The sequence below is a fragment of the Spinacia oleracea genome, chromosome 4 (genome assembly GCF_020520425.1).
Source record: "Spinacia oleracea cultivar Varoflay chromosome 4, BTI_SOV_V1, whole genome shotgun sequence".
NCBI classification, from domain to species: domain Eukaryota; kingdom Viridiplantae; phylum Streptophyta; class Magnoliopsida; order Caryophyllales; family Amaranthaceae; genus Spinacia; species Spinacia oleracea.
In genome coordinates this window covers 2,661,794-2,677,132 of record NC_079490.1, presented here as the reverse complement: position 1 = coordinate 2,677,132, position 15,339 = coordinate 2,661,794, and the positions used below count along the sequence as shown (strand labels likewise).

At 35.8% G+C, this 15,339-nt stretch overlaps 2 protein-coding genes across 10 annotated transcripts; one reads left to right on the top strand and one right to left on the bottom strand.

Annotated features, from left to right (window-relative positions):
- The first annotated feature begins 2,414 nt into the window (after positions 1 to 2,414).
- Positions 2,415 to 5,429, top strand: LOC110783308 (SWI/SNF complex component SNF12 homolog). The gene is made up of 2 exons (XM_021987633.2): positions 2,415 to 4,478; positions 5,158 to 5,429. The coding sequence occupies exons 1-2, from the start codon at positions 2,869 to 2,871 to the stop codon at positions 5,228 to 5,230; spliced, it is 1,683 nt and encodes a 560-aa protein (XP_021843325.1). The 5' UTR covers positions 2,415 to 2,868; the 3' UTR covers positions 5,231 to 5,429.
- Positions 5,430 to 6,074: 645 nt separating this feature from the next.
- On the bottom strand, positions 6,075 to 14,590 carry LOC110783306 (pentatricopeptide repeat-containing protein At5g01110). 9 transcript variants are annotated; one of them, XM_056826705.1, is made up of 8 exons: positions 12,254 to 14,590; positions 11,637 to 11,722; positions 11,293 to 11,488; positions 8,703 to 9,493; positions 8,294 to 8,371; positions 8,079 to 8,202; positions 7,078 to 7,143; positions 6,075 to 6,422 (listed from the first exon to the last, which is right to left on the bottom strand). In XM_056826705.1, exon 1 carries the CDS (start codon positions 14,535 to 14,537, stop codon positions 12,348 to 12,350), a length of 2,190 nt encoding a protein of 729 aa, XP_056682683.1. In that variant the 5' UTR covers positions 14,538 to 14,590; the 3' UTR covers positions 6,075 to 6,422; positions 7,078 to 7,143; positions 8,079 to 8,202; positions 8,294 to 8,371; positions 8,703 to 9,493; positions 11,293 to 11,488; positions 11,637 to 11,722; positions 12,254 to 12,347. The 9 variants fall into 9 exon arrangements, with proteins under 9 accessions (XP_056682683.1, XP_021843323.1, XP_021843321.1 ...); XM_021987631.2 differs by having other exon boundaries at positions 8,849 to 9,493; XM_021987629.2 differs by having other exon boundaries at positions 8,294 to 9,493.
- Positions 14,591 to 15,339: the final 749 nt, after the last annotated feature.

Below are 15,339 nucleotides of genomic sequence, written 5' to 3'. Positions count from 1 at the left end.
CAAAGATCTATACTTGTTAGGCAACTATTGTAGGAAAAGAATTTTGACTTTAGAAAATAGCTAAATTATACACCCCTTCGTACCGCTTTCCTCTTCGGGTCGTCCCTTAATACTTGCACCGGTTCTATAAATGGAAATCTTTATCAATATTATATTATTTCTCACACTTACCTACTAAGAGCACTTTCACTAGTGAGGAAAAAAGTTCCTCACGAGCAAAATATGGTGAGGAAAATATGGTTCACGCACTACATCAACGAGTAAAAGAAAACATCTTCACGAGCAAAAACTAAAAATCTCGCGGGGCATGCTTTTGTTCATTTTTCCTCACCGACATTAATGGGACCCACGCCACTGAAAATGCAAATGAAAATGTCAGATTGTGGGTAAAAGTACCGTTTAATGCACATAATCCAAAAAAACAAGGAATTTTGCTCATTGCTGATTGACTACATCAACAAATCAAAAATTTTCTTTCAAATTATAATTGTTCTATTACTTAACAACTAATTTTAGTTAAAAAAAATTTAGTAAAAAAAATAAAAATTACACCAACCGTTATAAAATTTTAAGATCTATAAATAGAGACCCATTTTGCTATATTTCGACACACTTTCAAAAATCATTTTCTTACAAAGTATTACTATAATTTGTGTTAAATTCGAAAAATTACTGAAAATTTTCAAAAATATATATTTTCTATAATCCTATTTCCGGTATTAATCTTAATTAATTGTTAGAATTCATTGAATTTATTAATATAATTGAATAAATACAAAATAGATAGAGTATGTGGGAGATAAAAAGTGTGGTGGGGTTTGATGAATAGTAAAAGTAAAAGTAAAAGTGGTGAGGAGCTTTTTTTAGTTCATTGGTGGGATAAATTTGTTGTAGAAAAATTTGTTTATGAGGAAAGTGAAGTAGAGGAGTAAGAAAGTGGTAGAGAGATAGTGGTGAGATTTTTTTTTTTCCCCATTGGTGAGAGTGGTCTAACGCACCTACATCCCTACTCCTTACAAAAAATCATTTAAAAATCCACACCCCCACTCACCACTCCCCACCCCTTACACAATTTCCACTAACTATATTAAAAAAATACCCCACTATCAACTAACACCCATTAAATTAATAAGTCAATTCAGGTGTCTAAACTCTAAGGGACGGAGGGAGTATTGTACTACCTTCAAGTATTTGGAGGGATTTGACTGAATATAATTACTAGATTTAAGAGTTTGTTCTGAATTTGCACCAATTTTTAATAGACCTGGTCCACACTAAATTTACTGTGGGTTATGAAAAGAAGGTCAACAACTTGTTTATTTATTTATTTTGGTATATTTATTTATTAGTATTATTATGAAAATATATATCAAATTGGTGTCGTTGGTTGTGTTTGAATAATGTGACTTTAAGTCAAAATACACTTTTAAAAATGTATGTTTACTATGTTTCAAAATATTGTTACTATATATAAGAAATTTGGTGTTTAATATATCATAGTCACTATATGATCGATAAAAATCCTTATGTAGTTAAAAAGCACAAATTATAAGGTACACCCGGTTGTATGTAGTTCTACATGCAACCGGGTTAAAAACACATATTTTTACGGCTTAAAAGCACATTTACATACTTAAAAAGCACATTAGCGATTTAAAAGCACATACTTATATATTTTTCATTTTCTTTTACTTGCAAAACTTTGCTTTTCATCTGTAACAATGTGCTTTAAAACTGTAAAAAGTGCTTTTAATTTGTAAATATGTGCTTTTAAACTATAAAAATATGCTTTTGAGGGGTTAAAAGTATAAAATGAATTGGTTGCACATAGAACTACGTGCAACCGGGTGTACCTTCTACCAATTGGTTAAAAAGGGTGTTAAAGAAAATAATTGGTTTGAATCCACACTAATATTATTATGCACAAGTCGGTCCACACAAAAATAATCCATAAATTTGTTCGCTGGATCTAAACTTTCTTCCCCCGAGTTATTTGACTCCTTGATCTCCCTCGTAAAATATACATTGTATCCTTAATCCTTACTAACGAGTTAAGTTTTTATAATCACCTTTCTCGCTCTCTCTCAATGTTTGTCTGGTGGTGGCATGGTCAGGATGTTGACAACGTGCAGGTAAGGGTTCGCGTGGTTAACCTTGCAAGTTCAAGCGGGGTGTGGTGTATCCTTTGCCAGCCTTGTGGTACAGCCAAAGCTCTTGTTTGTTTTAGTATACGAATGTTTTGTAATTTTCTTTGTTTAATTTCATAGACTAGGTTGTAATCTTTTCGTTGATGAACTTCTTGTCAAAAAAAAAAATAAAAAAAAATACACACAATCTCAAAATTATATCGACAATTAGAGACATTAACGGTCAAAGTTATACACTAAAGAGTGTGAAAAAAATTAAAACGTTACAACTAAAAGATAAGGATTAATGAGTACTCCGCAATAGAGTAACTTTCTCTCTCCTCAGACGCGAAACCTGTGTTCTTCAGTCTGCATCTCCTTCTTCCTCCTCCCGCATCATCCTCCTCCTAAAACCCTAACAACAAAAGCAGCGATCTTTTAGTTGGTAGTTCTATATATAGTCGGCGCCGCCTCCTCCAACCACCTCTCCTCCGCCGCTGCTGCCGCTGCTATTCCCGGTAATTATCTACAAATCGATATTTCTGTCAATTTTATTTGAATTTAATTGATTCAAAGATGCAATTTTCTGAGTTGTTCAATATATTCTGGGGTGAGTTTGATTTGGTGTTGTGAAATTCGTACTGTACTTTTTTTGATATGTTTCATCGTTGATCGAATCGAACATAGTGATTGAAAACCCTAATTGAAAAAAACCCTAATTCTGGTAGTGAATTAATTGGGGATGTCTGCAAATCCGAACAATAATCAACCCAAGAACATTGGGAGACCAATGTCATCCCCATTTGGAAATACTGGGATGGTAAACCCTAATTTGCCCCCTAATTACAACCCATCGTCATCATCATCTTCCCAACCTCAACCCCAACCCCAAAATCAACCTCATCAATTAGGGTTTGGGTTTCAGAATCAGTTCCAATTAGCCCAAGCCCAAGCCCATGCCCTAGCTCAAGCGCAGTCGAAAGCTGCTGCTGCTGCACATGCTCATCTTTTACAAGCTCAGGGTATGTCCATGAATCAGTCACAAGCTATGGGGATGATGGGTAATTTGGGTGGTGGTGGTGGTGGTTCATCACCTTCAATGTCAGGTGCTGGGAATTTGAGTGGTGTTAAGAGGGTCCCACAGAAACCCCCCGTTCGGCCCCCGGGACCCACGGGTGGTGGTGGTATTAACATGATGTCCCCACCTATGAAGAACATGATGGAGCTTACACCGGCTTCCGCTGCTAGGAGGAAGAAGCAGAAACCGCAAGAAAAGCATTTGAGTGAGAGAATTGCTCCTATATTGCCTGAATCTGCTTTGTATACTCAACTTCTCGAGTTTGAATCCCGTGTTGATGCTGCGTTGATGAGGAAGAAGGTTGATATTCAAGAGGCTTTGAAAAACCCGCCTTCTGTTCAGAAAACTCTTCGGATTTACGTGTTTAACACTTTTGCAAATCAAAATCAGAGTCAGTCTATGCCGAAGAAGGACCCACCTACTTGGACTTTAAAGGTAATAGGGAGGATATTGGAGGACGGGATTGATCCCGAACAGCTTGCTACCATGAAACCAAACCCGATGTACCCAAAGTTCTCTAATTTTTTCAAAAGGGTTACCATTGCATTAGATCAGAGGTTGTACCCTGAAAACCATTTAATAGTATGGGAAAATTCCCGGTCATCTGCACCGACAGAGGGTTTTGAGGTGAAAAGGAAAGGGGATAAAGAATTTACAGTGAATATTCGGTTTGACATGAACTATTTACCTGAGAAATTCAAACTTTCACCACCTTTGACTGAACTTCTGGGTATAGAAGCTGAAACTCGCCCGAGAATTATAGCAGCAATCTGGCACTATGTTAAAGCAAGAAAGTTGCAGAACCCAAATGACCCATCCTTGTTTAATTGTGACCCGCAACTTCAAAAGGTATTTGGAGAAGAAAAGATGAAATTCACCATGGTTTCTCAGAAGATATCACAGCATTTGACCCCACCACCACCGATACAGGTGGAACATCCAATCAAGCTTTCGGGAATTTCCCCTTCTGGAAATGCTTGTTATGATGTATTGGTGGATATACCTTTCCCGATACAGAGAGAGCTATCCATGTTGCTGGCAAACACCGAGAAAACTAAGGAGATTGAGGCTTGTGATGAGGGAATTTGTGCTGCTATAAGGAAGATTCATGAGCACCGTAGAAGGAGAGCGTTCTTTCTAGGGTTTAGTCAGTCACCCGTGGAATTCATTAATGCGTTGATAGAATCGCAAAGCAGAGATCTCAAGGTTGTTTCTGGAGAAGCTAGTCGTAATGCAGAACGAGAACGTAGATCAGATTTTTTCAACCAACCATGGTATGTAGTTGTATTGCAATATAATGTGAACATTGGAATGTTTGTTGTTGGCCAATTAACCAAATTGGTAAAAAGAAGGGTAACCATCAACGACAATTTGGTAAATAAAACTTGTTGCGGCGACAATTTGGTAAAAAAAACTTGTTGCGGCGACAATTTGTAAAAAAAACTTGTTGCGGCGACAATTTGGTAAAAGAAATTGAGCTTCAGCAACAAGTTGGTAAAAAAAAAAAAAAAAAAAAAAATCTGGCGACATTTAGGTAAATAAAATGAGCTTTGACGAAATTTGGTAAATAAAATGGATTCCTAGCGATATTTAGGCCATATTTTCTATAATTTTTCAGTTTGATCAACATTCAATACATGCATTTACATTTTACATGCCTTTTATATAGATTTTCCGTGTTTTTATCTAATTAACTACTTTAGTCACTACATATTATTTACCCAAATCGAAAATAAAATCTTGTAAAGTGCATATGTTAATCAAATCGGAAAATTATAGAAATAATTGGCCTAGACGTACCCGAAGCTCAATATTTTTTTACCAAATTGTCGCTGCAGCAAGCGTTTTTACCAAATTGCCTACTTTTTTTTACCAATTTAATCAACTGGCTAATGTTTGTGGTATTGATGCTATATTCATTGAACATATTTTACTGTGATTTTCCTATAACAGGGTTGAGGATGCCGTTATTCGCTACTTAACTCGCAAACCAGCCAATGCACCTGATGGTCCTGGAAGCACATAAACAAGGTGGTTGGTTAGATGAGCTATATAGAACTGAAACTGCTGGTTAGCCTCCTCTTCAAAGTTCGGAGCTTTTCGTGTTACTCCATTGTGTAACTATTTGTTGTATCTTAATGTTATATCATTAACTGATAAGGTCACAGTTTGCATCTTATTTGCCCATTTGGTGCATATCTGAAATTGAGCTTTTTGCTTGTGTAGTTTTAGTTTTGTGCATTATTTCTTCATCTATTTACTAATTGATTACCAAAACAAAGCAAGGAAAATGGGTTCTGCCTTTGCAACCAGCTCGTGCCGTTACTACTCTTTTTCCTCGTTTTTTCTGTTTTTCCAACTTTCATCAATGGCTTTGGCGCGAACCACTTTCTGGCTTTGTAAACAAAGTTCGACATTCAGGAAAGAAGAGAATGCTACCCTTTCGGTCTGTAGTAGTTTAATCTTAGTTTTTTTTAGGTAAGTTTTGTAAGAGTCTTTAATGATCCTTGTAGGTTTTATTTTTATCTAATTTGTAGTTGTAATAGTGTGTAAACTATTTTTATTTATGCAAATAAAGTCTATATCAGAAAAAGAGATATGGTAACTAGTTAAATTAGCTAGGTTAGTTCAAGTGGTTCATTAACTAAATTACACACTGGTTAGATCTGTTTTCGGGTTTTTATGGGCACCATCTCACCGAGCTAGTTAGCTTAGACAGTGGCGTTTGGTACGAAAGATAGGAATACTTTTATACATAGGAGTGTGAAAAAATACTTTTATAACTCTCATTTTCTCCTCTTATCAACCTTTAATGAAAAGGAACGTTTAGTATGTGGGAATGAGAATTTGAGGATTAAAATGAACTACAATTTATAATTCAAAACACCGATATCATTATTAACAACTATGCAGTATATAATTATTCTACAATTTAATTTTGGTCATGCGACTTATTACAAGTGATGTAATGAGAAGTACAAACAGAGGTGGGTAAGTATACGACTATACGGTACACCATTAACGTATGCATATGAACTACTTTTAGTATAATCCAAACTAATTAAGCCATTACTGCCATCATCATTACTCATATTAAATAATCAACATAAGTTGGTGGGGAACTCCGAGTCACAGGGACGAGCTCCATCAGCTCTAAAATGCTTGAACGTAGCTCAAGTGCGTAACCGGATGTTGATTCAGTAGAGTTTTCTTCTTACCTATTAAAAAAAATTCATCATTGTTAAAGCATAATTATGTCTAATTATTGTGTTAAAATAATACAAAGTTCTATGTACCTACATAATAGAACATCGAATTCCGTGTTAATAACGATCGACGAAACAATTACATAAGTATTAAATGTTTAAATGTGTAAACACACAAAATAATCAGTCAAATTTCAGTGATAAGGAGAATCCATCAAACACACCGCAACACCACGACCCAGTTGACATTTTTATTTGCAAATGTCTAATTAGCAAAGTTGTTTAACAATAAATTAGGGTTTTAGGACACACCTAAAATGTGGTAGAACACAATAAAATCAGTCAAATCAAGAAAATAAAGAGAAAGATTCCAAAATAAGTGTGAATGTGTGATAGATAGCCTAATAAGACTCACATCTTCTTCCCTGAGGTTGGTAATGTCTGAAATGCAATGCTCACTCCGGAAATAATAATCACGTATACGTAGTAATAGTATTATTTTAGGATGTCCGGAAATTCCTAATTCAATAATGGATGGTAAACATAAAGAGTCCGGACTTTTTCCATGAGCGATTCCATAGCATTAATCAATTAAGAGAATGAACATTAGAATCATGAACAAACATCAAGAATGCAATGTAAACCAGCAATTCAGTTTGTTTGTTACCTTAAACATTCCTCAAATGAACGAAAAATCACAACCTAACTCGAGCATCAAGAGTATTAATCCAGCCTGCAGGTTGAAATGCAGAAGGTCAGATTACTGTAACTTATAGCAATTCCCTTAACATTGAAAAGGAAAACAACAAGTTTTCGGAGGATTTCACAAGAGGTTAAAAATCCTGCACAAAATTCTTAATCATGGGTGTCATCCTGCACAGAATTCTTAATTAATTAGGTCTAAATGTGTAATCCTGCACAAAATCCTTAATCATGGGTGTAATCCTGCACAAAATTCTTAATCATGGTTGTCATCCTGCACAGAATTCTTAATTAATTAGGTCTAAATGTGTAATCCTGCACAAAATCCTTAATCATGGGTGTAATCCTACACAAAATTCTTAATCATGGGTGTAATCCTGCACAAAATTCTTAATCATGGGTGTGTTTCTGCCTAAAGTCTCCATAATTGCATCAGTGTTTCTACAAGATTTGTTTAACCTAATTCTAACTAACTTCACTTTCAACCTGGAAATCGGCAGTCAAAGTTGTGCAATACAGAGTATCAAACAGCTTTATGATGCGTTTGGTGACAACTTGATCATGATGACATGGTGAAGGGGAAAAAAATTTAAGCAGAAAATAAGCAGCTTTCATGAGTCATGACCTAATCAAAGTCACATCAGAATGTTGGATAAATACGAGACTTTTGTTCAGATGAAAGGGTAAACAACAATCACATCAGAATGTTTGTTTAAAAGGATAAATACAGACTTTTGTTCAGATGAACGGGTAAACAACAATCAAATGCATGTTGGGATTGTGTAGGATAAAGAATCAGAGTCAGAAACTAAGATTAGAGCGAGTTTGTATACAACATGACATCAACACGAGGAATCGAATACGCAGTAATGAATAGGTCAAATAATGCGCTGAAAATTTAGACCAAGGCCAAAAGAAACAACCTACTTGGCTATAAATATAATTGATACTCCCAAAATTACTTACCATTCTGAAAAGGAGGAGACTTCGTTCTCAAGTTGCTATGCAATGCGCGTAAAGAACTTGTAAAACGTTCTTTGTAAACTGACCCTTGTGAATGAGATGAAAGGTAAGATCCATTATTTGACCCCTGAAATTTGAACGAAAATGAACAGTTAAAAAGATAAGTTTCCAGGGTAGCAAAAAGACTAAATCTTTCAATTAACATAAACCAGACAAACCAGTTATGGATCGGCTGGTATATGTGCCACCAGACAAGCATCCCTCATCATATATCCAATATGTTTATATAATTAAATCTGGTATCAAGAACAGTATCAGCTATCTATACTTGCCCGCGATGCAACAGTAGAACTTATAATTTAATACAGAGTAGAAACTTGGACATTTAATTAGAACATAGTATCAGCAAGAAATGAAAAGCAAATAGCATCCAAAGCATATGAACATTAAGAATACTTGGGAAATTAATTTGATCAAGTATGAGTAAGGGATGAAAAACATTAGTAATGAAAAGAATAGTTACGTAGATTATCATGACTTGTTGTTTAACACGTGTATTAAGTACTGAACTATGTTTCCTAACCCACAAGGACAGGGGGCGAATTCTAGGTAAGACTGAGAAACAACCTTCATACCAATCATATTAACTTCAGAACTTCTTTAGTCCAAAAAAATCATCGATAGCAAATAGAGCACCTTGGAAATAACTGCAGTTTGCAGATAGTTTTTCAAAGCACTTCACTACAGAACAAATCACTCAGGCCATCACATACCAGTACATTCCTTTCTAAACTTCGGTATGTAACAAGCTTATGATCATTTGAAGCTCAACACTGATGGCAGTTGGAGAGCTCATAACGATGCTGGAGGAGGTGGTGTCTTCAGAGGAGCAACTGGCAATTGGTACGTGGGATTCTCAAGCAAGTTCAATGCCCTTACTCCCCTAGCAGCAGAGTTACATGCGATGAGAGAGGGCTTACTTATGGCACAGGAATATGAGATTCAAAATCTGGAAATCGAAACTGATGCAGATGCCTTGTTAACTATGTTAGGATCTGTTAATGGAAGATACAATGAGGAGCTCAAGCCTTTATTGAGTGATGTGGCAGGTCTAATGGGCAGGTTCAAATCCCTTATTGTTAAGCACATTTCTCGTGCTAATAATAAAGTGGCTCATGCTCTTGCTCTTGCTCATTACGCGTTGGATATGGCAGTTGGTCACAGGTTCTTTCTTAATCCTCCTCCCTTTGCCAATATAGCCTATCAGGGAGATATTCAGAAACTGGAAGATGCAGAGAAGAGGAGCTTGCAGATTGGATCAGGCAGTGGTAATGTGATTGACCTTGATGCAATTCCATCAGAAGCACAAGCGGGTGAGGTGGTGACTACAGAGATACTGTTTGGCACAATTCCTGCAACTGTTACATCCACAATAGTGAGCCAAAACCAGAGTGTTAATGCAGAGGAAAGGTCAAAAAAGAGCAATGTCGAGGATAAAGGAAAATAGATATGCAAGGTGTTGGCAAATCTCAAGCATGGATGAATCGAAAAGGAAGGAATTTTAGAGGCTTGCAGATTCTTTTGCTTTTTGTTGTACATATTTTGGATATTTTAAGAGGTTGGAGTTGTATTGGAAATCTTCGGGATGCAAGTTTTTGGGTTTATTCCCGATGTTGTAATCGAACCTTCTTTTAATTAATATAGTATAATCTTCGTGGTTGCGTAAAAAAAAAATCTGTATCTAACAAGCTTATACTGAACACCTTCCCCACTACTCGAGCTTCATATCATTATTTTCTCATGTTTATGAAGCAAGTAGAGTTAACAGAAGAAAAAGATATACCAGTTAGAGAAATTATGAAGGTAAAAAGACAGTACATATACCAAACTTCAACAGAAAAACAAGAGAAAAATGAAACAGAGAGTCTTGCTAGTCCATCAGAGACACTACAATTTACCTAAAATTCCTGTTCTTCAACCCCAGTGCTGAAACTCGGAGAAAAAATTACCTTTGGACTTCGGAAGTCGGAACAGGAACTATGTTCAACCAAACACAACCTTTTGGCTAATAAAGTATCCTTGACATTTTCACATTTCACCTCCCTTTTCTCTCATTTACAATGAAGCTGAAATACCTATTATTTGGCCTAGGATTATAATAGGCTACACAAAAAAGGTCATTGAACTCTTTGCATTAACAAACAATAGTGCACTCTGGATCAAGGATCAGTTAAAACAACCTCTCTAATGTTGCAAGGCTAAGGCCGCACAAATCCGCCCCATTATTCAATTATCTTGCTATTAGCAAGAGCCTTTTAAGAAGCATTGAGGTAAAGTTGATATTGAAGTTGATGCTTTATGTTTTTCTAGAATGTACCCTTTCTGAAACAAAGGTTAATATATGTAGAGGGTAATGTTAAAGCTCCTATTTTGGACTCACAGGTATTACTAAGTGTCACTAAACATTACCTGCGACAGCCGAAAATCCTAGAGCCTCAACAAGCAATAAAAACCAAGCTAAGCCTAAACTATATTGTTATGAAAAGGGAACGGTCTCAAGTCTGCATGAAAACATATAACATCTTCCTTTATCCTTTAGCAACAGCAGCAAAGCTCTCCTAGCAAACCCAAATGAGCTAAGTTATCTAAGATTCTAAGAATATTGCCACCTTCCCAATACGGTTATGATGTGGCCGATCTAATACTATGAATAGAAAGGCAGTTTGAATCCCATATCCCTTACACTTGGTTCATTACACTATCCATATTCTTGTGCTAATTGAGCTTATTCACATGAAAGGTCTAAAACTCTAAACACTAACGGAACATGGTCCAAAATACATGTCTTTTTCTCTATCAAGTATTAATAAAGGTTAGGACCAATTGCCAACTAGAATGAAAGTAAAGTGTTACTATGAGTATCAAGGATTCACACTGAAAATGCAAAGTTCTTACACATGATTATAATTATAGTAAAGAATGAAAACCCACATAACTCTTCTTTCAAGAATCAGTTTTTTTTTTAATCCTGTTCGATAAAATTCAGTGTATGTCAGCAACAACAGTTCCAAGAGTATATCAAGAGAGGAAAAGGATAAATAACTGCATTGCACCATAATATGGAAGCAAAACTAATGAAATTGAAAAATACTCCCTCTGTTCTCAAATAAACAATAAATTTTCATTTTCTGGACGTTTTGAAATCAATTCAACATACCTTCATTGCTTTGCGGTTTCTCTCTATTCATCACATGGAAACTTATTACCATCTCTTTCCTCGTCACATAGAGGGAAGTAGTATAAATATATACTAAACATGTTCATCGAATAAGAATCTGCATAGTTCTCTATGCTTGCTCAAACTGGCATGAACCTGAGAGCCACCTTCACAGCAATTATCCCTCTCGATATACCTATAGAAACAGATCGAGCAGGAAGGAAAATCTCATGGCTTAATGATCCAAACCGTAGAAACAACAATTTCACATAAAAAAAACAGTGTGACGCAATGCACAACAATCAGAATATATACAACATAAGACAAGCAGCAAATCTTATTACCTCTTCTCCAGACCTATAACTCAGAACAGTAAGTTCCCACTAGTTTAGCAACTTGCATGTCCTGAATGCGGTTTCACCAGGCAATCCTGGAAACAAGCAAACACAACCAGTTGTGTAAGTTCATCCCATGCATGAATACAAAGTCCGTAAACTTAAGAGATGGATGACAACTGATCCAAAAGATGGAATGTTGTAATCAGAGCAGTACCAATATTGCAGGGCAAAAAGAAGAACCAAGCTACTCCCACCGTCCCTTTTTGTTCTTTACGTTTGTTATCATGCACGCGATTTAACAAATAATTAATGTAGATAAAAATTCTCTTTTTGTTTAACTTACATAATACAAATTACGTTTATTAATAATATTTTCACTTTTATCAAATATTTGACATTGGAAAAATGAGAAAGATTTAATGTTCCAATGGGAAAGTGTGAGAGATTTGATGCTTAAAATGGCCCAATGAATTTGATTGTTTGAATAATCATTTGACACGATTTTTGACAGAATATTAGGGACTTTTATGCTACAATATAAAATGAAAGATTCTAAGTGTGAAGATTAAAATGAGACACTAGAAACGGAAAACGTAAAAAATAAATTGGGACGGAGGGAGTACCTTATAAGAAACCATCGGTGTTCATTTGAGATCCAAACAGCCAAACCAAAGAGGTGGTCATCTACCCAACCTATTCAACTCCCTGACAGATGTATCAGAACTTATCATCTGGTACAAAACCCCTTCGAAGCATTTCATCATGGAACCTGAAGGCCTCTTTCATGTTGTCCTGACTAACATAACCATTAATAAGCGTTGTATACGTTGATCTATCTGGATTCACGCCTCTTTCTATCATCTTTTTGTATATCAATTGTGCCTCTTCCATTCTAGATTGTCTACAAAAGCAATCTAGTATCACATTATATGATATGACATCAGGCAATATCCCCTGATCCTCCATTTTATTAAGCAAGGAAAAAGCTCTGTCCAAATTCTCTTCTTTGATATGTCCGTGTATAAGAGTGTTGTAACTAACACTATCGGGAAGAGTTCCTTTCGTTATCATCTTGGTCAAAAACTTCTCCCCCTCTGCTACATTTCCAGATATGCAATAGCCTTTAATGATGGTATTACAAGTCACAATGGTTGGCTCATTACCTTTTCCTACCATCTCATCCCAAAGTGTAAATGCCATATTAAGACGCCCCACGCTACAAAATCCATTAATGAGAATACTGTAGGATATGCAATTAGGGTATATTCCTCGATTAATCATGTCGCTCCATAATTCATTAGCCTTTTCCATGAAACCCTGCTTGCAAAAACCGTCCATCAAAATGTTATACGTTACAATATCTGGTTTGATGTTCCTTTGAATCATAGTCTCAAACAATACCAATGCTTTGTCCATTTCCCTAGCCTTACAATAACCATGAATAAGTGTTGCATAAGTGTAATAATCAGGGGATATACCCCTTTGCAACATCTCCTCGAACAACTGATCCGCCTCACCTAACATGTGTTCTTTACACAAGCCATTCAAAATGGTGTTGTACGTCACCACGTCCAAAAGACAGCCCTTTTCAAGCATCTCATTGCGCATTCTTAAGGCCTCAGATACAAGACTGGAATTACAAAAGCCACCAATAAGAACGGTATATAAAACACTGTCTGGGGTCAGCCCCTTGGTCTTCATCTCTTTAAAATACATCAAGGCCTTTTCCATAAGCCCATCTCTCGAGAAATAACTAATAAGTGATGTATAACTAATTACATCCGGAACCACACCATGGTGTACCATTTCATCAAACAATTGTTCCACATCCACGATAGTATTTTTCCGGCTACCCTCAATTAGCAACGCATTGTAACTATTAGTATCAGGACACAACCCCGTTTCCCACATATCACTCAACATTTCCCTAGCCCTACTATGTTTTCCCATTCTACACAAACCTTTCAATATTGCATTATAGGTAATCACACCAGGTTTCAACCCCTTACTTGACATAGAATTCATCATTTCAAGAGCTTTTTCGACATTACAGTCCCTACAATAAGCATTAATCAATGTGTTATAAGTCACATTATCAGGAAATACCCCCTTGGTTTCCATTTCTAACAAATGGGAATCCACATTTCCCATCTTACCATCTTTACACAAAGCATTGATCATAATATTCAATGTATAAACATTCAGCTGAGCTCCATGTTTAACAACTTCTCGGTATATCTCCCACGCTAAATCAACCCACCCAACCTTCACTAACCCACCAAGAAGACTATTACAAGCATTAATCGACACGAAAAAACCTCGACTAGTCAACAATTTGAACACCTCTGCAGCTTCCCTCAACCTCTTGGCTTGCACAAAAGTCCTAACTAATAAATCAAAAACACCCAAATTCGAACCACATTGATCATAACACCCCACCAAAGAATCAACAATTTCAACCCTCGAAACCCCACTCTTTCGAACCATACGAAGAATCAAAGCTTGGGCATCCGATGCCCTCCTACCCCTAACCAACATATGAACCATAACACACAAAGAAAGAGTTGAATGTCGAAAATTGGGGCAATTAACCAAAAACGAATCAATAAACATTAAACCCAGTTCCAGATTTTCACGACATTGAAACAAAACTTGAGCAATATCAAAAGGGGTTAAAGTACGATACATGTTGGTGCTATTGTGAAAGGAAGGGGACTTACATAGTTTCAAATTCAGCAGGATTTTGTCGACCATTAGAGGGTTTGACACTGAATTAGGTGAACTGGGTTGCTGGGAAATTGGAGGTGAAGAGGAGGAGGAGAGAGATTGGTGAAATCGGAGGTGGGTGTGAATCGATGGTAGGATTGATTTGTGAAAAGAGGGAAGAAATTGGCGTTGAATCGCCATTTTTTTGAAGCTGTTTTAGTGTTCTTTGCTGTTCTAAATTGATGAATGGAGCTCTTCAGGATTTTAGAGGGGTTTATGAATGGGCCTGGACCATATTGACCCAAATTGTCACCCAAAAAAAATCGGATCGTAAACTAACGTATATTATTTGAACTTAACTGGATTTATCTAAACTTATCTATATAATATACTAAAAGAGAGGAAATCAATGTGGTGATGACAAATGTCACTCATTGATTGGCCTCTCTTTTAATTTAAAAAAAAAATATTAGTCTAAATTTATTTTGTCTTATTGGGAAAGAATCAGAGAAGATATTATTGATTTCCATTATAAAACTTAAAGATTTTTTGAATATTCCATTCTTAAAGATTCATATATTATGCTAAATATTCTTTCCTAAACCTAAAAAAACTGATTATATGTTATTTAATTAAAAAATATTCTAATTAAAAAAGTGATACGAGTGCAGTAATCGAATTATGTCAAAGTCATATATACATAGTAGATTTTTGGTGTAGTATTCGTATATGGTGAATTATGATCAATGTTAATCATCTACTATTAACCATCTAAACATGCATATCTAGGGCATTTATATGCGTAAATTTGCAATCATGACATACATTGCCAATAGTATGTGTAATTAAGATCTTTTTTTTACGTAAGCCAAGTGTGTAATTAATATCAAACTATATAAAAAGTAAAATATTTTCTAAAATGATAAGTCATATTACCGTGAATAATCATGATCATATTGAAGTATTCGCACGACGACTATTTTCTAAAATTTGCTTAGCTTGC

Coding starts and splice junctions, on each gene's coding strand:
- LOC110783308 (XM_021987633.2), top strand. CDS start 2,869: ATGTCTGCAAATCCGAACAATAATCAACCCAAGAACATTGGGAGACCA. Junction 4,479..5,157: donor GATTTTTTCAACCAACCATG/GTATGTAGTTGT, acceptor TTCCTATAACAG/GGTTGAGGATGCCGTTATTC.
- LOC110783306 (XM_056826702.1), bottom strand. CDS start 14,537: ATGGCGATTCAACGCCAATTTCTTCCCTCTTTTCACAAATCAATCCTA.